The following is a 25,425-nucleotide window of genomic DNA, read 5'->3' as shown; positions in this document are numbered from 1 at the left end:
CCTGCCAAGCTGCCCTTCCTCGGCTATGTTCTGATTTCTGTTTCTCAAAACCTCAGGCATACCCTGCCCAGGTCTTCCCAAAGTTCTGGCATTTTGATTTATCATTCAAGGAAACTGAGAAAGGACACCCTATATTCAAAGAGTTACTAAGGCCCTTCCTAGGGGACTACCACAGCTGGCTGTCTTCCCAAAGCCAGAAGGGTGGATCCTCATTGCCAAGCGGCCTGACACACACTGCAAATACACACCCACACACCCACACATCCACAGAAGGGTGGGAGGCAGCCCAAAGCACAGGATTTCACTGAGCTGGTTTCAGCTTTAATCTTTAGCCTAGGCAGAATGAAAAGTCAGATTTCCCCCCCCAAGTTTTCACTGTTACCCCTCCAGCCAGAATTTAGCACCCCTTGCCATGGTGTACCCACTCCTTACCCCACTCCCCATATAGCCCTTCACACCTGTGGGCTCTCCATCTCTCTCATCTGATCTTCATGACCACCTGGCATTCTTGCGCCATTTGGCAGCAAAGGAAAACTGAGGCTCAGATTTGTTGAGATGCCTAAGATCTGACAGCCCCATGCAGCAGAACAAATGGCAAAATGAAGCAGAGAAACTCCAAAATGTCAGAAGTAAAAAACATTTATTTCAAAAACATAAGCTCCCCAGCTCACGACGGTCCTATAAAACCCGCCACCATACTGCACTCTGGGCTCTGTGGGCACACACGGAAGACTTAGGATCTGGCCAGACTGAGATCAAAGGTGGGGCCAGCCACAGGGAGAGGCAGCACGGCTCAGTGACAGGCAGAGTGGAAGGCAACTCAGGGTGGGCTCCATGCCATGCCCACTGACAAGGAAGGCCCTAGCCTGCGCCCGATGACGGAGGGCTTTCCTCCTGGGCCATGGCTGTCAATACCAGAGCTGGGGCGGTGAAGAGGCTGCTAGGAGAGGCCACAGACTGCACCGAACCAGCATTTTGCTCTGGTTTGGGGTCACAGTTGACCCCCCAAAATGGCCTCTCACAAACTAAAAAATACTAGTAATTCAATGCTTCCCCACCCAGTGGTCTGGAGAAATGCCTGCCAGCTGGCGCAGTCAGAGGAAGCAAGCATCAAGGGACAGGCAGGCACACGGGTGTCCAGCCGCCTGAGGTGAGCTGCACCCAAACCTGGCCGGGCGGGATGGAGGCCCGGGCGGGATGGAGGCCCGGGTGGGCTGGCCAAGCAGGGAAGCACCGGGGCAGTGGTGCTCAGAGAGGAGTCCGGGGCAGGCAGCACCGGCATCAGGGTGCGGGGGGCGGGGTGCGGGGGGCGGGTGGCCACCAGAGATGCACACCGTCCGGTGGGTGTGACGGGCCTTGCCGCCTAGTGCAGCCGCAGGTAGGAAGGGGCAGAGTAGTTGAAGAGCAAGAAGTCCATCCTGTAGAGGTCGAAGAGGCGCCGCTGGTAGAAGGGGCTGATGTCCCGGAAGAGGCGCTCGGCCAGGTCGCTGGCGGCGGCCGTCTTGGCCCGGGGCGGGGGCGCAGGGAAGCGCAGGCCGGGCGCGCCCACCAGGCCCAGCACGAAGGCCGCGTCCTCCGCCAGCGTCTCGAACTTGCCCACCACGTCGTAGCGCAAGCGGCACGGGTGGCAGAGGGCGTGCGCGCGCTCCCAGTGCTCGTTGAAGGGCTCCTCGCGGCGCGTGCGCGGGTCCAGCAGGTAGGCCAGGAACTCGGCGAAGCGCACGTCGTGGCCGCGGGCCAGCGCGTCAGGATGTGGGCGCGGCCGCAGGCGCCGCACGATGCGCGTGCCGTAGCGCCGCTGGAAGGCCGCGCTGTAGGGCCGCGCGAACTTGTTGCGGTAGGCCGACGCCAGGCGCTCGAAGGGCTCGCGCACGAACAGGAAGGCCAGGTAGGCGCGCAGCCGCCGGTTGATCTCGGCCGGGCTGAAGTCAGCCAGCGAGGGCAGGCGGCCCCGCGCGTGCGCCTCGTGCGCGGGGATGGCGCGCGGGTCGCTGCGGGCTCGGCCGCTCAGCGCCAGCAGCACGCGCTTCCAGTTGGTGCAGGCCACCTTGGGCACGTAGCAGTAGAGCAGGCCGTGCGCGTCGTCCACCAGCACGTGCCGCAGGTCCTCGGGCCCCAGCAGGCGCTGCCGGCGTGTGTGGCGGCTGCAGGCTCGGCGCAGCAGGTCGCGCCGCTGCCGGTGCACCTCGGCCAGGGCTGAGCGCGGGCCCTGCGGGCGACAGCGGGGGTGGGAGAGTGGGGCGGGGGGGCCGGTCAGCGCCACGGGCCCTGCGCCCACCGGGCCGTGGCGACGGAACAGGGGATTCGAACCCCAGCACTGCCACCGATCACTGTGATTTGGGACCCGGATCCTAGACCAGAATTTGGGGGGAAAATGACTCTAACCTCACTGAGGCAGGTGGAAGGATGTGACAAGCAGGGTTGGGCCCTCAGGACCAAGGAGGTCCTGATGATGAATATGACCGTGTCAGAGTAAGCCTGATGGAATAAGTATGTCATCAGAGTGGTGAGTGTGGGCACAAATTGAATATCAGAATAATGTATAAGAACAACAGCTATAATTCCATATAGAGTTGAAAAATGCAGCCACTTGCAGGCTACTGAGATATTTTTTTGTTCAATAATAAGATTTGGGGGGTGATGAAAGTGTCCTGTAGTTAGAGAGTGGTGATGGTTATGCAGCCTTGGTCACTACAGACCATTGAAGGGTACACTGTAAAAGAGTGAATTTTATGGCATATGAGTTATATCCCAGTTACGAAAAGAGCCTTGTGAGTGTTTCCGTTTCAGGGAAGGACAAAGCAACACCTGAAATGGTAGGACACTGGGTTCAGTGCCTGCATAAGAGTATCTGCCATTGCTGGGTGGGGAGGGGAAGAATGTGTGTGGGGGGGATGTGCTCATTTGCGCTTCTCATGCCTTTAAAAGTATCCAGAAATCCAAGCAGAAATCCAAAATACTTCAAGTGATAAAAGCTAAAGTACGGAACAGGAGTTAATATGTCACATTTTGGGTTTACAAAGGGTGAGGAAGGAAATAAAAAAATGTTTCAGAAAGGATAGGTTGTAGGCAGCCTCTCATATTTTATTTTATTTTTTTAAAGATTTATTTGTTTCAGAGAAAGAGAGAGAGAGAGTGAGCATGGGGGGGGGGGGCAGAGAGAGAGAATCCCAAGCAGACAACCCTGCTTACCTTGGAGCCCAACATGGGGCTCCATCTCACAAACCCGAGATCAAGACCTGAGCCAAAATCAAGAGTTGGACACTTAACTGACTGGACCATCCAGGTACCCTGGGAGCCTCTCTTTTAGATATATATTGAAATTGTCACGTACTAAACAAGGTTGGAATTTGCTTCCAAATAATCCCAAGTAGGAATGGAGGGAGAGGGGTCTGGATGAAACAGGACAGAGTTGATCACTGTTCAAACTGGGTGATGGGATGTGGGGGTTCATTGTACATTTTACTTCTGCATATGTTTGAATTTTTCTCAATTAAAACATAAAGCAGAAAAAAAGGACATATATACCTGTAGGTATGATTCTGGAAAAGTGACCTAAGCACATGACAGAGCATTGGACACTACACACATGCCTAGAACATGCCCGGAAGGGCACACAGGGAACGACCTGGTCGCCTCCAGGGGTAACCAGGGCCCGGGTGGGAAGGAGAGGTACTTTTCACTGCATATACTCGTTTGAAAGGTTGAATGCCCTATCATGTGCTTATCTTACTTTTTCAAAATCTCACTGAGGGGTGGCTGCCAATCTCAGAGCAGTGAGGGGCGTGAGAGCACTGAGAAGATCCCTTTCCCTCTAAGGCAGATTCACAGGACTGGCCTCAGAAGCCTGGCTTCACATGGGTGCCAGGAGAAGGCTGTATCCAGTGGCCCCACAGCCAAGCTCTGCTTTCTGCTTCCAGACATCCCCACATATTTCTTGGGGCAGGGAATGTTGGCCATCCACCCACCTGTCAGTCATCCTCCCCCCTTGCCAGCAGACCCCAACTGTGGTAGGTCAATGTGCCGAGCCTTGGGGAAGAACCAGTCATAGCAGCCTCACACAACTTCATGAAAGCTATGGGTCCAGGGGTGAATATCTGGCTTGGTTTGGGCCAAGGAGATGTACAGGGAAGTCTGCTAGATGGCTCCCAGGAAAGACTTTCCTTCAGCACAAAAAGAGAGGGCTCCTGAAAGAAAAAAATCTTTGCCTCAGCCCCTCCCTTTCTGCTTGGGGTACCATCCTGTGAGATGTCTGGAGCCCTGGCAGTCATCTTGAAGTCACGAGGCAACAAGATGTATCATATGTCAACATTCAGAGTATGATGATGGGCAACATGTTGCTGCTGTACCAAGGGCTGTTGGTTTCTGAACATGTTGGGAAGTAAACACCCACTGTCCTAATGGCTTAAAGTCAGCTTTTCTGTTGCTTGGAGCCCCATAAATACCAAGATAGTCAATACTATCTCCATAGAAATGAGAAAACTGAGGCTCAATAGAAATGAGTTGCCTACAGCTCTCAAGTAGGGACTCCCAACTCAGGTCCCTTAGGACTCAGAAGCTGGGGCTATGCCCATTGGTCCAGAAACAGATCCTACTGTTACAACCATCTCTTCCAGCCTCACTGGACTCGGCTGCCTGGATTCTTAGCCTGGCCCTAGTCCTTATGAGCTCTGTAAACTTCTCTGTGTCCTTGGCCTCCCTGGGACTCAGTTTGCTCATCTGTAAACAGGAATAACAACAGCCCTACCTTATAGGCTTGCCATGAGGGCTAAATAAGTTCACAGAATTGGAGTGTCTGGTACACAGTTAGCCTTTGTTGGCCAGATTATTTTTATTACTCTTATTTCTCCAGCCACAAGGTGCTAAGCTCCCAGGGCCTTGACACCCAACAGTCAGAGGGACCTCAGGCTGTGAGGGGGCTGAGCCAGCCCCATCTGCCCCTCAGAAGCCTGTGGAACTAGTGGAACCCAGGATCCTGCTGAGAGCCTGCCGTGCCCTCAGCTTGCTGTGTGGCCCAGAGCAAGCCAGTTACCCTCTCTGAACCAAGGCCTCCACACATGCAACCCAAGGGCGTGGGTCAGATAAGCTCCACAGGCCCCTTTGGCTCAGCTCTCAGGGATTCAGTGAACAGCTACCTACGCAACCTGTCTGACCCTTCTCCCCAGCTTAAAACCCTCTATGGTTTCCCTATTGCCCTCGCCCCACCTGCCAGGCACCACCCAAGCTGCTGCCCACTCCTGGCTCACCTCACACACCCTCTTCTGTTGTCTGTCTACCACCAGGCACTTGGCCCTCTACTCTTTGCTTCTTGACTCCTTCTCTGCAGGTCTCAGCTCCAATGTCCCTTTCTCAGAGAGGATCTCTCTTCCCCATCTAAGCCAGGACCCTCCCGGTAGATTTCTTGTCGCATCTTGTACTGCCCCTTTCGATGCAAATCAGCCACAGGTTAGTGCAGGTGGCAATGATGGGATGATATCTTCCTCACCTGGGCATATCAGCTGCCCCAGGTCAGGGATCCAGCTGACCTTCTTGCCACTGGATCAGCAGCAGCCTGAGCAAAGCCTGCATACAGTAGGTGCTCTACACATGCTGTCTGAATGGGTGCCTCTCCTCGTGCCTGCTGGTGTGTGTGTGAGCCAGGGGCCCGTGGCTCTCGGTGGGGTCTAACTGCGTGTGTGTTTGGGCTGTGCATGGTCCCAGCAGGCCCACCGCGGAAGTGGAGTGCTAGGGCTGGCAAGCCTCCTGGTCTGGGTGCCTGAGAACAGTATGAGGGCGGGGGCTCCCTGCATGTTTCCCTATCGCAGCAGATACTAAAATCTGGGGGGGGGTCACTTAATTCCTGTCTCCCCACTAGACTGTCAACTTCCTGAGGGTCCTTTGCTCTTTTATATCCTCAACACATGGCAGAGTGCCTGGCACAGTGTGGCTTCAGTCTGTTGTTGGGTGGATGATGGATGGGTAGGTGGGTGGGTGGGTGGAGACCCCAGGTCTCTCAGCTTGTCCGAAGATTTGCCCTTGTCACAGGCATTCTCCTCTCTGCACAGGGCCTTGATTTGCAGAGGAAGCCTCTTCAAGCCCTACTGTGGGCTCTAGTTCCAAGACAGCAGGTCTACACTAGGGCTCTCAGTTTCCCATGGCTGGAGGTAGAGGGAAGGATCACTGGGCAGGGGTCTGTCCACCTACCTGGTCCAAGTCATAAAGCATCTGCAGGGGACTCCTCCTCTTCCCACCGAGCCAGCCAGAGCCCAGGCTGTTTTCAAATGCTAAGGGGCATAAGGAAAGAGGCATCAGATGGACTGGCTGTAGCCCTTGGGGGACTTGGCCAACTCCCTTGGGCACATTTGATCTACCTCTGGGACTCAATTTCCCTCTTGTATCTCATCTGCCTTGGTGGGGTGTGGGCACTGATAGGCCCCCTAATCCACCAGGGCAGGGTCTTTGGTATCGCTCCTGCCCCCATGTCCTACCCTTCAGAGTTGGAGGACGCCAGGCAGGCAGGGATGAGAGGAAAGGTGGTACCCAGCCCACAGCCCTCTGGTAAAGACCTGACCATCCAACCTTATCCATCTCCATCTGCCTTCATTTCATGCTGCACCCCTACCAGCCCCATGTCCATGGAGCCCTCAGGGGCTCACCAAGCTGACTGGCGGTCCAGCCTCCCCAAATCCTGGGTGTGGGCAGCCAGAAAGGGCTGGGTAGCAATAGAGGTGGCACAGCCAAGCTGCAGGTTCTCCAGTAGCAGCCCACCAGGTCACATGACCTCCATGGACTCCTACAGCAGTCTGTACTTCCCTGGCCAGCGTGTATGCCGCTTCGTGGTAGATGCAGGTTTCACTGTCTCCCAGACTGGAAGACAGTGTGCAGGGATACCATCCGTCTCAGTGCCGTACTCTTCAATCTTCCTAAAATTGCCAAAAACTCTGCTTACTAAATTTATTCTTTTACTCTAAATGTGTTTTAAGGAGTATCTTCCTACATATTCAATTAATGTAGTTGATTTAGGTAAGCATAGGCTCATGATCTTATGCTTCTTGGTCATATTTTTCTAAAGTATGATATTACTTATTAATAAATGAATAAAGTATAATGCAGTCTTCAAAAAGATCACCAAAATTGGCAAAACTTTAGCTAGACTGACCAAGAAGAATGAAGTCTCAAATTACTAAAAACAGGAATGAAAGGGAAACCATTAGAATTGAATCTTACAGAAATGAGAAAGGCATGAACAATTGTACAAAAGCAAATTAGATAGCCTATATAAGATGGACAAATTCCTAAAAAGATGCAAATTCCTGAAATTGACCAAAAAGAAATAGAAAACCCCAATGACATCTAACAATTATATGTATAATGTATATGTATAACAATGTAATATATAATAATATGTATAATAATGTAATGTATAATAATATGTATGAATACATTGAAGTAGTAATGTAAAAAAAAAAATCCCACAAAGAAAAGCCCAGAATCAGATGATATTCACTAGTGAATTTTACCAAATATTTAAAGAAGAATTAACACCAATCTCTTCCAAACTCTTTACCCCCTTCAGTAAAACAAAACAGAATTGTGGGGTGGAAAATACCTTCCAACACATTATATGAGCCCAGTATTACCCTGATGCCAAAACCAGACAGAGACATTACAAGAAAAGAAAACTACAGAACATTAATCTCTTATGAACATAGATGCAAAATCCTCAAAAAAAAGCAAACTGAATATTTAAAACATATAAAAATGGTTATATATAACCATATAAAAATGGTTATATATAACCAAGTAATATATATCCCAGGAGTGCAAGAGTGGTTCAACATACAAAAATCAATCAAGGTAATACACCATATTAATAGAGTAAAAGAAAAAAACCCACATAATTATCAATACATGCAGGAAAAATGTTGCACAATATCCAATACCCTTTCATAATAAAAATACTAAACAAACTAGAACTTGAAGGGAACTTCATCAAATTGATAAAGGCCATCTAGGAGAAAACCCACAGCTAATATATTTAATGGTGAAAAACTGATGCTTTACCTCTAAGATCAGGAACAAAACAAGGGACGCCCACTTTTACCACTTCTATTCAACAATGTACTAGAAGTTCTAGCCAGGGTAATTGGGAAAGAAAAAGAAAGAAAAAGGCATCCAGATTGGAATGGAAAAAGTAAAATTATTCTATTTGTAGATGACATGAATATATATAGACTATATATAGACTATATATACTATATATATATAGTATTTATATAGAATCCACCAACTATTAGAGCTAAGAGCTAATAAATGAGTTCAGCAAGGTCATAGAATAAAAGATCAATATTCAATAGTGAATTGTATTTGTAAGTACTAGTAATGAAAAATCCAAAATTGAAATTAACAAAAACATCTCCATTTACAAGAGCATAAAAATATTAAGGATTAAATTTAACAAAAGAAGTGCGAGACTTATCACTGAAAACTACACGACATCATTGAAAGAAATTGAAGACCTGAATGAATGGAAAAATATCCCATGTTCATGGATTGGGAGATTTAATGTCATTAAGGTGGCAGTACTCCCCAGATGACACATGCAATGCAATCCCTATAAAAACCCTAGCTGCCTTTTTTGCAGAAATTGACAGTTGACAGTTGATCTTTAAATTAATCAGAAAATTCAAGGGATTGGGGAGCCTGGGTGGCTCAGTCGGTTAAGCATCTGCCTTCAGCTCAGGTCATGATCCCAGGGTCCTGGGATGGAGCCCTGCATCGGGCTCTCTGCTCAGCAGGGAGTCTGCTTCTCCTTCTCCCTCTGCCTGCCTCTCTGCCTACTTGTGCTCTCTGTCTCTGTCAAATAAATAAATAAAATCTTTTTAAAATTTTGTTAAAAAAAAGAAAATTCAAGGGATTTAGAATGTCTAAAACAATCTTGAAAAGGAACAAACTTGGAGATCTCACACTTCCCTAATTTTACTACTTACTACAAAGCCACAGTAATTAAGACGATGTGGTGGTGGGATAGGAGAGACATATTGATTGATGAAATAGAATTCACAGTTCAGAAACAAACCCTTACACTTAAGATCAACTGATTTTTTATTAGGGTTCCAAGACAATTCAATAGGGAAGGAACAGTCTTTATGATAAATTTTGCTGAGAAAATTGGATATCCACATGTAAAAGAATGAAATTATACCACTACCTCAAACCATATACAAAAACTAACTCAAAATGGATCATAGGCCTAAATGTAAGAGCTAACAAAGACTCATAATGAAAACATAGACATATATCTCCATGATCTTTGAGTTGGCAGTGATTTCCTAGATATGGCATCAAAAAAACAAAAGAAAAAATAGATAAACTGGACTAGATCAACATTAAAAACTTTTCTGCTTCAAAGGACACCATCAAGAAGGTGAAAAGACAACCTACCCACTTGGAGAAAATATTTTCAAACCATATATCTGATAAGGGACTAGTATCCAGAATATATAAAGAATGCCCATAACCAAATGATAAAAGACATAACCCAACTTTTCAAGTAGGCAAAGGATATGAATGGACACTTCTCCAATAATATACAAATTGCCAATAACAGATAAAAAGATGCTCAGCCTCAATAGCTGTTAGGAAAAGTCAAATCAAAACCTCATTAAGACACAACTTCTCACCCACTAAGATGGCTATAATAAAAAAAGACAAAAACAAGTATTGGTGAGGATGTGGAGAAATTGGAACCCTTATACTTTGATGGTGGGAATGGAAAATAGAGATATTTTGCCATAGAAAACAGTTTGGCAATTCCTTAAAAGCTAAGCCTAGATGATTCTGGAAGGATGACAGACCAAGAACACCAAGAATCTGTCTCTCCACCCAGGCAACAACTGTACTAGCAGAATCTATCTGATAAATCAGATAGACCTGGAATTCTGGAGTCCATGGAAGGCTTGCAACTTCCAGGGGAAGGCTTAAATGGTAAATGGTGGTAAATTTCAGTCAGTTTCAGCTCTTTCTTAGCTCAGGGCATCTACTCACTCTCCACCCTAGCCACATGGCAGGCAGCTGTGCATCTGTTCTTGGAGCAGCTTACATACAGCGTGCAAGAGCCAGAGTGAGCAAAAAGGATCCTGTTCTCCAAATATCAGAGACCTGTGCTTTGATCAGTTGTACCTCCCCACATTGTTGCAAGCCCCTCACACTCCACATAAAATGACTTCCAGGAGACTTAATGAGCTGGTTTCCTTTTCCCCACCTTTCATTTTTCTCTTTTCCCCTTTTTGGAGCCAGACATTAAATACTAAAACATTCAAAACAACTGCATAGGTGGGGAAAATTAGAAACTGACTGTGAATGCCCAGAAAGAGGCTCAGAAAAGACCTAAGAAGACCTTAAATTTCTACCTTGGGCTAAACCTCAGCACAGAGACAGGCTACAACAACCAGAAAGACAAAAACAGAAACTAAAAACAGCAATCACTGAGAAAGAGAATCTGCTTTCCAGAGCTACATTATTAGATTCAAATGTCCAGTGTTCAACAAAAAATTAGAAGTCATACAAACAAACAAGAAAAGTATGGCCCATTCAAATGAAGAAATGGTATCCACAAAAGAAATGAGAAAGGAATTTAAACATTTTACTACAAAAAATAGACTAGGCACAAAAGTAGACAGTAATACAGGAAATGATGGATAAAAAAACTATAAGGCATAGAGAAGACAAATAAAATGACAGATGTTCCTCTTTATCAGTAATTACTTTAAATGTCAATGGATTAAACTCTCCAGTCAAAAGCAGAAATTGGCAGAATGGATAAAAATATCTGACCCGACTCTATATGCTATCTACAAGAGACTCACTTGAGATCCAGTGACACAAACTGGTTGAAAGTGAAAGGATAGAAAAAGATATTCCAAGCAAATAATAACAAAATAGAGCAAAGGTGACTATATTAATATCAGACAAAATAGACTTTGAATCAAAAAAGTTTACAAGAGATAAAGAAGGACGTCGTATGTAAATAAAAGTTTCAAAACAGGAAGAAGATAGAACAATTATAAACATTAACTTATCATCAAAGTATATGAAACAAAAATTGACAGAATAGGAGGGAGAAATAGACAGCTCTACAATAATAGTGGAGATTTCAATACACCACTCATAATAATGAACTGAGCAACCAGAGAGAAGATGAGGAGGGAAACAGGGGACTTACATATCACAATAGACCAACTAGATCTAATAGACACATACAAAACACTCTATCCAACAACAACAGCATACACATTCTTCTCTAATGCATATGAAACATTTCCCAGGATAGTCTATATGTTAGGCCACATAATAAGTCATGATAGATTTTAAAAGACATACATCATACAAAGTATGTTCTCTGACCACAGCAGGGTGAAGTCAGAAATCAATAACAGAAGGAACACTGGAAGCATTCACAAATTTGTAGACATCAAAGAATACACTTCTAAAAAACCAGTGGATCAAAGAAGTCACAAGGGAAATTACAAAATACTTGGAGACAAACAGAAATCAAAACAATATACCAAACTTATGGGATGCAGTGAAAGTGCTTAGGAGAAAATTTATAGCTATATATGCTTACATTAAAAAACAAGAAAGATCTCAAATCAGCAACTTAACTTTACAACTTAAGGAACTAGAAAAATAAAAAATAAACCCAAAGCTGGAAGAAAGAAGGAAATAATAAAGATTAGAGCAGAGATAAATGAAATAGAGAATAGAAAAATAGGGAAAATCAATAAAACCAAAGGTTGGTTCTTTGGAAAGATCCACAAATTGACTAACTTTAAGCTAGATGGACCAAGAAAAAAAGAAGATACAGCTTACTAAAATCAGAAATCAAAGTGGGACATTACTAGTGACTACAGAAATTAAAAAAAAAAAAAAACACAAGAGAATACTATGAACAATTGTATGCCAAAAAAAAAAAGGATAACCTAGATGAAATAGACACATTTCTAAAAACACAAAATGTATTAAGACTAAATCATGAAGTAGTTAGAAAATTTGAAAAGACCTATAACTAGTAAGGAGATCGAATCAGTAATCAAAAATTTCCTGACAAATAAAGCCATGGGCCTGATGGCTTCACTGCTGTGGTCTGTCAAACATTTAAAGAACTAATACAAGTCCTTCTCAAACTTTTCCAAAAACTAAGGAAGAGGGAACACTTCTTAACTCATTCTGTGTGGCCAGTATAACTCTGACTGGGGGAAAAAAGCCAGACAAAGGCACTACAAGAAATGAGACCTACAGACCAATATCCCTTATGAATATTGATGCAGAAGTTCTCCACAAAATACTAGAAAACGGAATTCAACAGCACATCGAAAAGATTATGCACTATGACCAAGTGGGATTTATTCCTAGAATGCAAGAATAGTTCAACATACAAACATCCATCACTGTAATACATCATATTAAGAGAATGAAGGGGGAAAAACACAATTATCCCACTTGGCACAGACAAAGCATTTGACAAAATTCAACATACTTTCATGATAAAAAAAAATCACTCAAAAAATAAGGAATAGAAGGAAAGTACTACAACACAATATAAACCATATATGAAAAACTCACAGTGAACATCATACTCAATAGTGAAAGACTAAAAGCTTTTCCTCTACATCAGGAATAAGGCAAGGATGCCCATTTTTGCCACTTCTAATCAATATAATGCTGGAACTTCTAGTCAGAGCGATTAGACAAGAAAAAGAAAGAAAAGGTATCCAAACTAGAAGGAAGTAATAAAATTATCTCTGTTTGCAGATGATATGTTCTTATATGCAGAAAACCCTAAAGATTCCACACACAAAAACTGTTAGAACTAATAAATGAGTTCACCAAAGTAGCAGGATACAAAGTCAACACACAAAAATCAGTTGCATTTCCATACACATACAATGAACAATATGAAAAGGAAAGTACAAAAACAATTCCATTTACAATAGTGTAAAAAAGAAGAAAATACTTAGGAATTACTTAACCAAGGAGGTGAAAGACTTGTACAGTGAAAACTACAAAACACTGCTGAAATAAATAAGACACAAAGAAATGGAAACATGTCCCATGTTCATGGATTGGAAAACTTAATATTGTTAAAATGTCAATACTACCCAAAACAATCTACAGATTCAATGCAATCTCTGTCAAAATTCCAATGACATTTTTTTTGCAGAGATGGAAAACCCCATCCTAGAATTCATATGGGACCCCAAATATATCTTGAAAAAGAACAATAAAACTGGAGGACTCACACTTCTAATTTCAAAGCTAACTGCAAAGCTATAGTAACAAAACAATGAGTGGTGTAAGGACAAGACGTATGCACCAATGGAATAGGATAGAGAGCCCAGAAATGAACCGTTACATATATGGTTGGATTGAGTTCGACCATCCAAAGGGGAAAGGATACTCCTTTCAACAAATGGTGCTGGGAAGACTGGATATTCACATGCAAAAGAATGAAGTCGGACCATTATCTCACACCATATTCAAAATTTGACTCAAAATGGATCAAAGACTTAAACATAAGACCTAAAACAACAATACTCTTAGAAGAAAGCATACAACAAAAGCTTCATGACATTGGATTTGGCAATGGTTTCTTGGATATGACCAAAGGCTCAGGTAACAAAAGAAAAAATAGGTAAATTGGACTTGATGGAAGTTTAAAAACTTTGTGCACCCGTAGTATCCAATATCTATAAAGAACTTATCAAACTCAACACCCAAAAAACAAATAATCCAGTCAAGAAATGGGCAGAAGACACAAACAGACATTTCTCCAAAGAAGACATAAAGTGGCCAGCAGACACATGAAAAAATGCTCAACATCACTTGGCATCAGGAAAATACAGATCAAAACCACAATGAGATACCACCTCACACCGGTCAGAATGGCTAAAATTAACAAGAAAGGAAACAACAAATGTTGGCAAGGATGCGGAGAAAGGTGGGAATGTAAACTGGTCCAGCCACTCTGGAAAACAGTATGGAGGTTCCTCAAAAAGTTAAAAATGACCCAGCAATTGTACTACTGGGTATTTACCCCAAAGATACAAATATAGTGATCCAAAGGGGCACCTGTACCCCAATGTTTATAGCAACAATGTCCACAATAGCCAAACTACAGAAAGAGCCCAGATGTCCATTGACAGATAAATGGATAAAGAAGATGTGAGATATCTATCTATCTATCTATCTCATTATTATATGTATGTATAATGGAATATTACTTAGCCATCAAAAAGAATGAAATCTTGCCATTTGCAATGATGTGGTTGGAACTAGAGGTATTATGCTAAGCGAAATAAGTCAGTCAAAGAAAGACAATTATCATATGGTTTTACTCCTTTGTGGAATTTAAGAAACAAAACAGAGGATCATCGGGGAAGGGAGGGGAAAATAAAAAACGACGAAATCAGAGAGGGAGACAAACCGTACGAGACTCTTAACCCTAGGAAACAAACTGAGGGTTGCTGCAGAGGAGGTGGGTGGGGGGATGGAGTAACTGGGTGATGGGCATTAAGGAGGGCACATAATGTAATGAGCATTATACATAACTGATGAATCACTGAACTCTACCTCTGAAACTAATGATAGACTATATGTGATTTAATTGAATTTAAATAAAATTAAACTAAAAAAAATTTTGTGCACCCAAAGACAACACACAGAATAGGAGAAAATATTTATAAATTATGTATCTGAAAGGGGATATATAGAGAACTCCTAAAATTCAACAACAACAAAAAATAAAGTCAAAACAGGGCAAAGGACTTGAATACCATTTCTCCAAAGAAAATATACAAATGACCAATAAGCACATGTGAAAAGATGTTCAACATCACTAATCACTGGGGAAATGCAAATCAAAATGATAATGAGGTACCACCTCACACCTATTATTATGGCTACTATCAAAAAAAAAAGAGAACAAGTGTTGTTAATGTGGAGAAATTGGAACCCTGTGCACTGTTGGTGGGGAGATAACATGGGGCAGCTGTTATGAAAACAGCATGGAGGCTCCACAGACAATTAAATTTGGAATTACCATACGACCCAGCAATTCCTCTTCTGGGTACATACCCAAAATAGTTGAAAAAGCAAGGCGTCTAAGAGATGTTTGCACACCCATGTTCACAGCAGCATTATTCACAACAGCTAAAACATGGAAGCAACCCAAGAGTCCATGAAGAGATGAACAGAGAAGCAAAATGGGGCCCATTCCTACAGTGGGTATTAGTCAGCCTGGAAAGGAAAGGAAACTGACACACACTACAACATGGTTGAGTCCTGAGGAGATTATGCTGAGTGAAAGAAGCCAGTCACACAAGGACCAATCATGAATGATTCCACTCACAGAGTACGTGGAATAGTAAAAACCAATGAGCTAGAGAGCAAGCGATGGTCGCCGGGGTGCAGAGGGGAGAACGGGGAGTCATTTGATAGGTGCAGAGTTTCAGTTTTACAAAACGAAAGAGCTCTGGAGAGGATGGTCACACAACACTGTGAATGCACTGATGTCACTGAACCGTACACTTAAAAATGATGAAGACAGCAACATTTATCTTATGTGTATTTTACCACAATAACAAAAATTTGGGAAAAAAAATTAAGCATAGAATTAGCCTATGACCCAGCAATTCCACTCCTAGGTACACACGCAGGAGAAATGAAAACACATTCACACAAACACTTATGCACAAAAGTTTCCATCAGCATTATATTTAATAACCAAAACCTCAAATGTCCACCAGTGGATGAATGGATAAATACTGTGGTACATCCATACATATTCATCCATAAAAAGGAAAGGAGTACTGACCCTGGTCTCTACATGGCTGCACCTCGTAACATTGCACTCAGTGAGAGGAAACCAACTCAAAGGCCACATATTTGATGCCATTTACATGAAACATCACAAATTGACAAATCCATAGAGACAGAAAACAGTGGTTGCCCAGGCCTGGGGGACACGGCGGGGGATCACTGGGAAAGTGGGGAGTGACTGCTAATGGCTAATATTCTGGAAATATATAGAGGTCATATCGCACAGCTTTTAAATACACTAAAAACCACTGAATTGTGTACTTTAAAAAAGTGAATTTTATGGAATGAGAATTAGATCTCAATGAAAATAAATATGCAAGGGCATTTTGTGTAAATCTAGCTTACAAATTTAGTCAATGGCTATCATAATATATTCCTGAATTCCTAAGAATATTGCTTATTCATAAGAAGAGTATCTTCAAGAATTCAGGATCATATGAGAAAAGAATATATTCATAAGACGGATGAACGTTCCCATGACCCTTGGCTTTCTACAAAATGAAGAGTCTTCAAAATGCTGCCAAGAATACATTCATTGAAAAGATCCAGGCGTTTTCTTTAAGACATGTTTTTGACGAAGAAATAAACTTGGAAAATTTGATTAACTCATGGCAAATTGACCATGAGTAGTGGTTCTCAAATTTTAGCATGCATAGATGAAAACATAGATTACCTGGCCCCACACCCAGAGGTTCTAGCCCCGTAGGGCTGGAGTGGGGCCCAAGAATCTGCATTTCTAACAGCTCCCAGGTCATGCTGATGCTGCCGGTCCAGGAGCACACTTTGAGAACCGTTGTATTAGAGTCATACCTGGCAGAGGTTGGTTGAAGGAATGAATAAATAACAGCTGGATTGACCTCACCTTGGCCTCCAGAACTTTCTGTGTGCATCTGAAGCCCACTGTCCTGGGCCTCCTGGCATGCCTCTGGCAGCCTCAAGCTCCCTCCCCACTCCAGTGTCCTGGGAACAAGGCCTGGGCTCTTCTGTAGCCAGGGGAGAAGGTGAGGCCCTCAGGGCCTACCTGTATCTTGGGATTTATCAATGGTCCTAGGACTTGAACCTCTGTCTCCTGGCAGCTGGACACATCCCAGCGACACCACTGTCATCGGACAATGAGCTGACCGGAGGTGGCAGCAAAGTTGGCCGGCCCCTCAAAATGCAGTGGAGGCCCCGCGCTCAGGGCTGGCTGAGGGCCGCCGCTGCTGCCTAAGTGTAGCCGTAGCCCCCAGGAGAGGCTGGGTCACATGAGCACAGCGCCACCCACAGCCGGGGGAGGAGAGGTACCCTCCTCCTCATTCTGTGGATGTGTTACTTGTGGCTCAAGGTCACCCACTGAGCCCCCTTCAGAGCCACAGCCTGGGCTTGAGGAAGGGCTGGTACCCACCGGGGGTGGGGGGGAGGTGCCCCTAGGGCCAGTGAAGCACACCTAGGCCCATTTCTACCCCAAGGCCCCGCAACTGGGAGGGAGGCACCCAGCCTTCGGAAACACCAACCCTTGTGTGGGGACTCTCATTTCTTGCTCAGGCTCCAGCCTACAGGAAAGCGGGTCCCATACCAGACCTCAGGGGCCAGTGGGTAAGGGTCAGAGGGAACAGGCACCAGAGTGAGGCCCTATTTATAGAGTAGCTGTGGCCAGTGATTACAGGGCTGGGCCACCCCATCCACTCCACCCCTTCCCGCCACAGAGATCAGAAGAACGTACAGTCTAGTGGGATGGGCAGGCTGGCCATGGAGGGGGACAGATGGGTCTAGGAGGGCTGGAAGGGGACTGCCCTGAAGATCCCTGGATCCAGCCCCCACTCTGGAAAGCTGGGGGCTTGGCTCTGAGGGCAGGGTGGCCCCAAACAGGGTCACACTGAGGCATCCCCCGACCTCCACTCTGGTTGCCCCAAGCCTCTCTTGGCCTGTGCCCTCCACCCTGCAGCCCCTCCACGAGGCTTCAGGTCCCAGGCTCCCTGCCAAGGGCACCATGGAGCAGACAAGCCAGGGAAAGCCAGGTCTCACAGCCAGGGAGGGGCCTGGGCCAGCCCAGGGCAGCCACAGGCAAAACCGAGGTGGGGTTCTACTTTGCAAAAGGAGACAAAAATAGCAGAAGGTTATGGGCGGGGGGAGGGAGGTGGGAGGGACTGGGGGAGCCAAAGATGCAGACAGAGAAAGAGACAGGCTACACACAGTGAGAGGGACAGAGGCTGGCAGAAGGAGAAACAGAGATCACAGTGGGGAAACCACTGGAGTTTTGAAACAGCTCAAAGCAAAGCAGCTGGGGTGAAGGGAGGAAGCAATGTGGGGTGAGCTGCCCACAGTCTGGGGCAGCCCGTTGCCCATGCCCATCGGGCTCCAGGCCATGGAAACCATGCAGCCCCAGCCTCAGGAGCAGACCACAGTCCCCGTCCAGTAGACCAGTGCGAAGACCAACCCAACACCCTGCAGTGCCCACTGCATGTGGCCAGGAAGCCCCTAAGAGAGCACGGTAGCTGGCAAAGGAGGCAGCGCTTTGGCGGGGTCAGGGGAGTCAGGGAAGAAGCACCTGGGGCACAGCCCTGGGGTCAGTCAGCACCTGGCACTCTGCTCGGTGCTTTGCACACATGGACACATTTACTCATATCAGGTAGAAACTATTATTATCTGCATTTGACAGGCGGGGAAACTGAGGCTCACAGAGGAAAAGAAACATGCCTGAGGCCTCAGAGCAAGTAAAGCCCAGAAACAGAATTTGACCCCAGGCCACAGCTCACGTACGCATCTGAGGGCACATCTCTCAGGCACCCACTCTGGCCAGCACACAGACCCGCCCAACCTCACAAAACCTACAGGTAAGTGGGTGAACCGCCATCCAGGGAAACTGAAAGCAGGAACCCAATAAATGGCCCTTCACACACCCACCCCTAAGGACAGGCTTCCCCTTGGAGCTGGCAGGGCACAAGTTCTGTGGTCCATTTGAAACTTCACTATTTGGGGGGGAAATACTGTTTGGTGATTCCCAGTCCAGCGAGCAAAGATTACGACATGTGGTTCCTGGTTAATAAGTTCTAGCTGGGCATAGTGTTGCAAGACCAGACAGGCAGGGACAGCCAGTCCCAAACAGCACAGACAGGCCCTGGGGACCTTGCTGGGGGAGGGGGATGGAGGGTTTCCCCAGCCCTCTCAGTCCCCTGGGTGACCTGGGACTTCAGGGCTGACCTGCATGTCCCCGGGTCAGGGACATTCCCTCTGGTAATCAGGCCCATGGAGGAACACATTAACAAACCCTTCACAAATAAAAAACAATTCCACTTCTTTTTTTTTTTTTTTTCTGAAGAGAAGTAGAGATCTTTCCACTTGTATTTAAAATTCAAACTCTATTTGCTTGATTCCACAAACCACCTGGAATGGAACCCCTCTTGGGTGTAGTCTCATCACCTCTGCCTGCAGAATGATCAGGAACCGCCCCTGCCCCCTACCTCCCACCTCCTCCATGGTAGTCAGCTCAGGGCAGCAAGCCCCATTGGCTCTGTCCAGGACAATCACTGGTCTCCTTATCCAGCTTATTTCTCTTCCTTCTACCTTGGTGATCTTAAAACCTACATGGCTTCCTACTGGCTAACAATAAATTCCTGTTTCTTCCCAGAGCCACCTTCTGGTACACCTCCCACCTTCCCCTCCACCCCCACCCCAGCTCCACTCACACTGGTCTTTCTGCCAAGCAATAAATACATTAGGTGAGTTCCCACCTCGGGGCTTTTGCACTGTTCCTTGGCTGGGATGCTCCTCCAGGGACCCTTATACTTTAGAATAAATACTTCATGTTCAGATTTCAACTCAGAAGTTCCCTCTGGAAAGAGGGTCTCTCCAATGAGCCACACTCCACACCAGGATCTTTCCCAGGCTCTCCTTTTAATTTATTCATGGCATTTATTAGCACTGAAGTAACATGGTTTGTATATGGGTTGATTTCTGGCTGCCTCTCTGGAAGGTCAACTCTGTAAGAATGGGACTGTCTTGTTTTCTTGCAATCCTGTACCTCACCTAGTGTCAATGAATATTTATTTAAAGACTGATAGCCCCTTATAGCCATAGGGAGAGTACCCCAACTCCTGGCCTGCTATTCAAGGCCACCTGTGACTGGCCTGACTTATACCTTTCTGGCTTCCACCCTACCACCTGTTCTCATGAACCCAGAGGTCTGCCCACAGCACAGCCCTTAGCACACCAGGCCTTTCACTCCTCCATGCTTTTGTCTATGCCATTCCCTCTGCCCCAAATTCCCTTTCTTCATTTTCTCACCTGGTGAACTTCTATGCAGCCTTCAAAGCCCAACCCAAATACCCCTGCCGTGTAGAGTGTAAAAACATAAAGGTTAGGGATTTAGACTAGGGTTTAAATCCTGGCCCCCAACACTTCCTAGCTGGGTGACCTTGAGCAAGTGACTTCCCTTATCCTGAGCTTAGTTTCTCTGCAAAATGGGATTACTAATGCCTACTCTAGTGAGCCATCCATCTTGCCAGCTAGACTTTTCTCATGGCACTCTCCGGAGACCTGGAAGGTGACTCTGTGCCCTGGGCACTCTGGCAGTATCTAAGAATGGACAGCAGGGTGGTGAGCATCTATTTATTTGGTTGCCACCAGCCACTCCTCCTGCTTTGGCTAGCCCTCTTGATTTTCCTCCAGGAATGAACCTGCTTATGTCCCACGCACATGGTTCTGATAGGCGTCCTTCTCCCATAGCTGCTGGGATAGGCATGTGACCAGGCCTAGCCAATCAGAGCATTCCATCCTCTTCTGACACAGCAGTTGGCTCAGAGGTGGATACCATGTGACCCAACTCAGGCCAATGAGACACATCCTTGAGACTGCCTGGAATTATCAGTAAAAGAGCCCTCCCTTTGGACTGAGAGAGAAAAGCCAAACCTAGAGCTGGAAACGTGGTTTCAGCCCCTGGATCCACGCATTCCTGAAGGCAGCCATATCTGGCTTAAGTGGGCCTGAGTTGAGACGTCCTCACTGAGACACTGTCCTCTGGGTGGCTCCAGTCTCTGGTTTCTGACTTGCCTGTGAGGGACTAGGGGCCAGGACGGGAGAGGAGTCAGAGCATATAGAGTTGGGCATCGGGGCCCCACTGTGCAAGGGAGATGAGGGAGAGTCTAGGGGGTGGGGTCCTGCAGGGGGTTCAGGGGGAAGCAGGGGACACAGGGCTGCAGGGGGAAGCCGCCTGCTCCAGCCTCCTCTGGCTACCCCTGCAAAGATCCCTGGCTTCTGCGCTGACGGGCCGCTCCTGGGTCCTAGGGGGACCCTGCTCAGCTCCAAGGCCAGGCCTATGTCAGTCCTCACCGACCCACCTCAGTCCTGGCACCCTGGCTCCCCAGTAGTCGTTGGGCATTTATTTCTGTATTTATTCTGCATAGAACCAAAATACTGGTTTTTCATTAAAAGCAATGGCTGCCTCTAGGGCCACTAGGCTGCATGACTGCAGGGGCACCCTGACTATCAGGCACCCTGCATTCAGTCTGTACAGTTGTCTCTGTGGCCTGAGTCCCCAGGTGCTGTGGTGCTAGAGAAGGAAGGGGATGGAGAGGGAGTCAGGGTCCCCACCTGAGCTTCCTGGGTCCTTCCCCACCTGGAGACCTTCCAGGAAGGATGGTGGGGAGATTACTGTTAGCACACATCACCCTTGGCCCTCGCACAGGAAGCACTGAACTCCAAGAGAAGGGCCGTGGCCCGGAGGAAAGGAGGGCCACAGTCCAGCCTGCAAGAAAGGGATGGGCTCCCCTGGGAATAAGCCCCCCTCCACCCACCCAACCTCTTCTACATTCTCCCTTCCCTGCCGCCAACCCCAGGTCCCCTAGAAGTGGACAGAGATTCCAACCTCAGGAAAGATGCTCAACCCTTGTAAACCTAGGAAAGGGCTCTGGCCCCTCCCAATGCCGCCCCTGTGAACCAGCAGGTAGTGGATTTAATGTGGTGGCATGGAGACTCTCCCTGGGTGTGCCTCTGGGGATAGAGGATGCAGACTGGGGATTTGGATTTTTAATATTAAAAATGTAAGGTCTGCAAGGGCAGGGATCTTAGTAAGTTTTGCTGCCAGCCCTAGAAAGGCACCTCACATGAGCACGTGCCCAGCAAATATGTGGTCAACAGGGTTACATTGCCATGCCCAGGCTGGGACACAGAGGAAGCAAAGGGGACATGAGGTGACAGTGGAGGTGCCGCTGGGACCCTGCGGTGAGGGTGCGTGTTGAGGGCAGCGGCATCCTGGACAGCTGTCCCACCTTGTCCCCAGCATCTTCCTCATCCCCAGGACCCTAGGCACTAGGTCAGCATTGGTGGAGTCCTGGGGGCCGAGGGGTGCTGGGGTGGGCTGCTCCAGACTTCCCCACTAGTAAATGGGCAGCAGGGGCCCCAGGCCTATAGTGGCAGCCTTTCAGGGGTCCCCTGCCCAACGTGTGGCAACACCTTCTGCTTTGGAGAAGGAGGGGATGGTGCCAGACCTACCTGCCTGGAGTAAGGTGCTGACATTCCTCTTGTGCCCCGGAGCCCTAGCCCCAGGCCAGAGGCCCACCCCCACCACACCCCCTTCCAACTTGGAACACAGCTTCAGGGACATGCTCAGAGATGCTGAAGGCCCTATTGAGGCCAGTTTCTGAGTCCCTGGACAGCAGCGTCCACCTCCAGCTGGACAGTTGGCAGAAGGCCTTTCCACCCAGCTGCTTCCCTTGGGGTCTGCCAGGTGCCTGTGGGCCCAACATTACACACCCTCACTGGCTTCTGGGGTCAGGGCCTTTTAGCTCTTGGCTCGGGGGGCGGGGAGGAACTAGCAGAGGACGTTGGGTAGGTTGGCTTGATTAACCTTCTCTTGTCATGGCCGAGGTAGTCACATGGTAGGGAAGCCCAGTGGGGCACGCAGCCCAGGCAAAGACTAGGAAGGGGAACCACAAGTCCCTCTCTCTAGCTCCTGCTCTCTTGGGTTTTGGAGGAGAGAGTCAAAAGGAACAAAGCACAGAGAGTGACCAGTACCTTGGCTCATTTCTCTTCTCTAAGACCTGGGTAGAGGAGGAGAGGAGGAAGCAGAAGAGATGTGTCCAGGCAGGGGAGACACATGCAACCCCAGAGATACAGACACACAGATGCCTACCCAAATGTACCTACTCCTCTGTAGATAACCCCCAGACACACCCCCCCACACACACCAGGGCCCAGATGCTCTGGCCTTTCCTCTGTCTCACACCCCACCCCAGGGGCTGAGCCCTGGGGCCTGGGAGTCCAGCTCCTGAGTAGACATTAAATCCACTACCTGCTGGTTCACAGGGGCGGCATTGGGAGGGGCCAGATCCCTAGACATTTGTCTGTGAATGACTGGGTGGACAGAGACTGTCATGGTCATAGACCATAGGACCACAGCCCACACTGTGCTAGGGGACACTCCACTCAGCTAGGACACAGGAGCACCTGCCATGAACCAGGAGCACCACTCCCAGATGGCCTGCCTGCTCACGGAAAGGGGGTGGTGGTAGAAAGACTGACCACAACTCCCTTCCATGGGCTTGGAGAGGTGTCTGGATGGCTGAGTCCAGGCATGGGGGAAACAGTGTGAGTGGCAGGGTGACTGGGTAGAGCTCTGGTGAGCACTAGAGAGGCCTCTCCAAGCCCTGCTCACCTGGACCCCAGCTAAACCCTGGCCTCCAGCCTAGAAGCAGTATGGAGGTTCGAGGGAAAGCCGGAGGGGGAAGCCCCTCACCCCAGGATGAAGGGAGCACAGTGAAAGCCCTAATCATGACAGCTGGCCCTAATCATGACCAACCACTTTCTGTCTGCTGTCTCATTCTCATCTCCCCAGAAGCCCTGTAAGGAAGAACTTGAGCTCCCCATGTGATAGATGGGAGTACTGAGGACCTGAGAGGAGAGGGACTAGGTCATCCAGCAGGTAAGGCTGTGGAATGACCCTTATCCACTAATCTAGACCCAGCCAGGTGGGTGAGTGCCCCCTCACAAAACAGATTCCTCAGCCTCATCTCTTGGGCCACCTTGACGCTGTTGCCCACAGCCCCTGCCCACCCTGGGGCATGATTATTTACTCCCTGGGACCCTGCCTGGGAGTCACCAAAGATGAGACTCTGAGGATTCTCACAGAGCCCACACAGGGAGGGGGAGGAGAGTGGAGACCTACCCCTTACCCACATATCCCTGCCCCCTATTCCAACACACTCACACCCAGGAAAGGCAAACAGAGCCAGAGATGGGAACACACTGCTGACTGGGCACGTCAACCTCCAGGTGGACTGTGTAGCCTGCAGGTTAGCCATCCACACCTGTCCCTAAATCTCTCTGGCCTTAGTTTCCCACTTTCTGAAATGGGGAGGAGATGAAGCGTCTGGCCCAGAGCAGCTACTACACACTGCGGAGTCATGGCTAGCTGCCTCGGTTTCCCCAACCAGACCATGCAGTGGGTGCAAAGGAGCCCCAAGTTCTTCCCCGTGGGAACTTCAGGTGGAGCAGGGCGGCAGCGCCTGTGCCACAGAGGGCCCGCCTTCAGGACGAGGCGGCCTGAAGCTTCCCCAACCCACCCAAGCTTATGCCAAGAGGCTTCGGGGCGCCAAGGGGCTTCGGGGGCAAGGTAAATGAGGCTGCCTTCCTGGGTGGACCCAATGCCCTCTAACACCCACAACTGACCCGGGTCCCTGGGCACAGGCTGTGAGGCCCAAAACGATCACGTCTCCTGGGCGTTGAGAGACCAACTCCCGAGGGGCGCAACACCCTTGTGGGGAGCTGGGGCATGGGCGGGGGCGCCTAGAGCCTTTCTGGCCCCCCACCCCCACCCCTACCGCCCACCCCCAGCCCCGGAGGAGACAGCAGGTGCCCTGTGGAGGGGCCCGACGGGCACTCACCCGGGCGCAGGGCGCGGGGCGCAGCGCCCAGGAGTAGGAGCGCGGCCCCCAGACACGCGGCGGCCAGAGCACGCCGCCGCCAGCAGCGCCTCCCCATGCTGCGCGGGGCCAGCGGGCCTGCAGTCCGCCTTGTCCGGCGGGGGGCAGCAGTGCCCGGCCCGGGACCCGCCCCGGGGCCCGCCCCGCCCGCTCCGGCCCGGCCGGCGGCGCCTACCAAGGCACGGCGCGGGGGTGCGAGGGCCCCGCTGGCGGGAGGCAGGGTGGCGCGGCGGCCGACCGCTGGGGACTGCGGAGGTGGGCGACGGCGGGTGGCGAGCCTCGCTCGTCCAGCCTCCACGCCCTACACCCGAACAAGTGGGGCAGCAGTCCAGGGCGCGAAGGGTGGAGACTGGGTGGAAAGAGCCCTGTTGCCCGGTGAGGCTCCGCCCCCTTCAGTTTGCCCTGGGGATACCATCCTCCACCCGAGGCCAAGAAGCCTTGTCATCAAAGTGGCAGATCGGTGGGTCGGAAGAGCACTGTGTCTTCTTGTGTTTTTTTGCTGCCTTGCATGCCAGGGGCCAAGGGCTCGTATGGGGAGCAGCCCTCTGTACATAATCCCCTCCCCCATCTTCCATCCCCATCATCAGGCCTAAGAGTACCTCTTATCTCCCCCAAGGCCAGCCTGTAGGCTTGTTTTCCACAGGTGTCTCCAGGTCCTGCCTGAATTCTG

General features: G+C 48.4%; 1 protein-coding gene across 1 annotated transcript; it reads right to left on the bottom strand.

The window, feature by feature from the left end:
- Positions 1 to 1,363: 1,363 nt before the first annotated feature.
- On the bottom strand, positions 1,364 to 24,813 carry CHST13 (carbohydrate sulfotransferase 13). The gene is made up of 3 exons (XM_028101582.1): positions 24,717 to 24,813; positions 6,184 to 6,263; positions 1,364 to 2,209 (listed from the first exon to the last, which is right to left on the bottom strand). Exons 1-3 carry the CDS (start codon positions 24,811 to 24,813, stop codon positions 1,364 to 1,366), a joined length of 1,023 nt encoding a protein of 340 aa, XP_027957383.1.
- Between the last annotated feature and the right edge of the window lie 612 nt (positions 24,814 to 25,425).

This window comes from Eumetopias jubatus, unplaced genomic scaffold, assembly GCF_037043125.1.
Source record: "Eumetopias jubatus isolate StellerSeaLion01/CBP00866 unplaced genomic scaffold, mEumJub1_p1.0 scaffold_1, whole genome shotgun sequence".
Classification (NCBI taxonomy): Eukaryota; Metazoa; Chordata; class Mammalia; order Carnivora; family Otariidae; genus Eumetopias; species Eumetopias jubatus.
The sequence above is the reverse complement of the archived record's forward strand: the minus strand, read 5'-3'. Positions and strand labels throughout refer to the sequence as shown.

Bases quoted from the DNA above. Each gene is read 5' to 3' on its own strand.
- CHST13 (XM_028101582.1), bottom strand. From the start codon at position 24,813: ATGGGGAGGCGCTGCTGGCGGCGGCGTGCTCTGGCCGCCGCGTGTCTG. The intron at 6,264-24,716 runs GTGAGTGCCCGT...TATGCCCCTTAG, and splicing joins GCCCCGCGCCCTGCGCCCGG to CATTTGAAAACAGCCTGGGC. The intron at 2,210-6,183 runs GTAGGTGGACAG...TGTCGCCCGCAG, and splicing joins TGCTTTATGACTTGGACCAG to GGCCCGCGCTCAGCCCTGGC.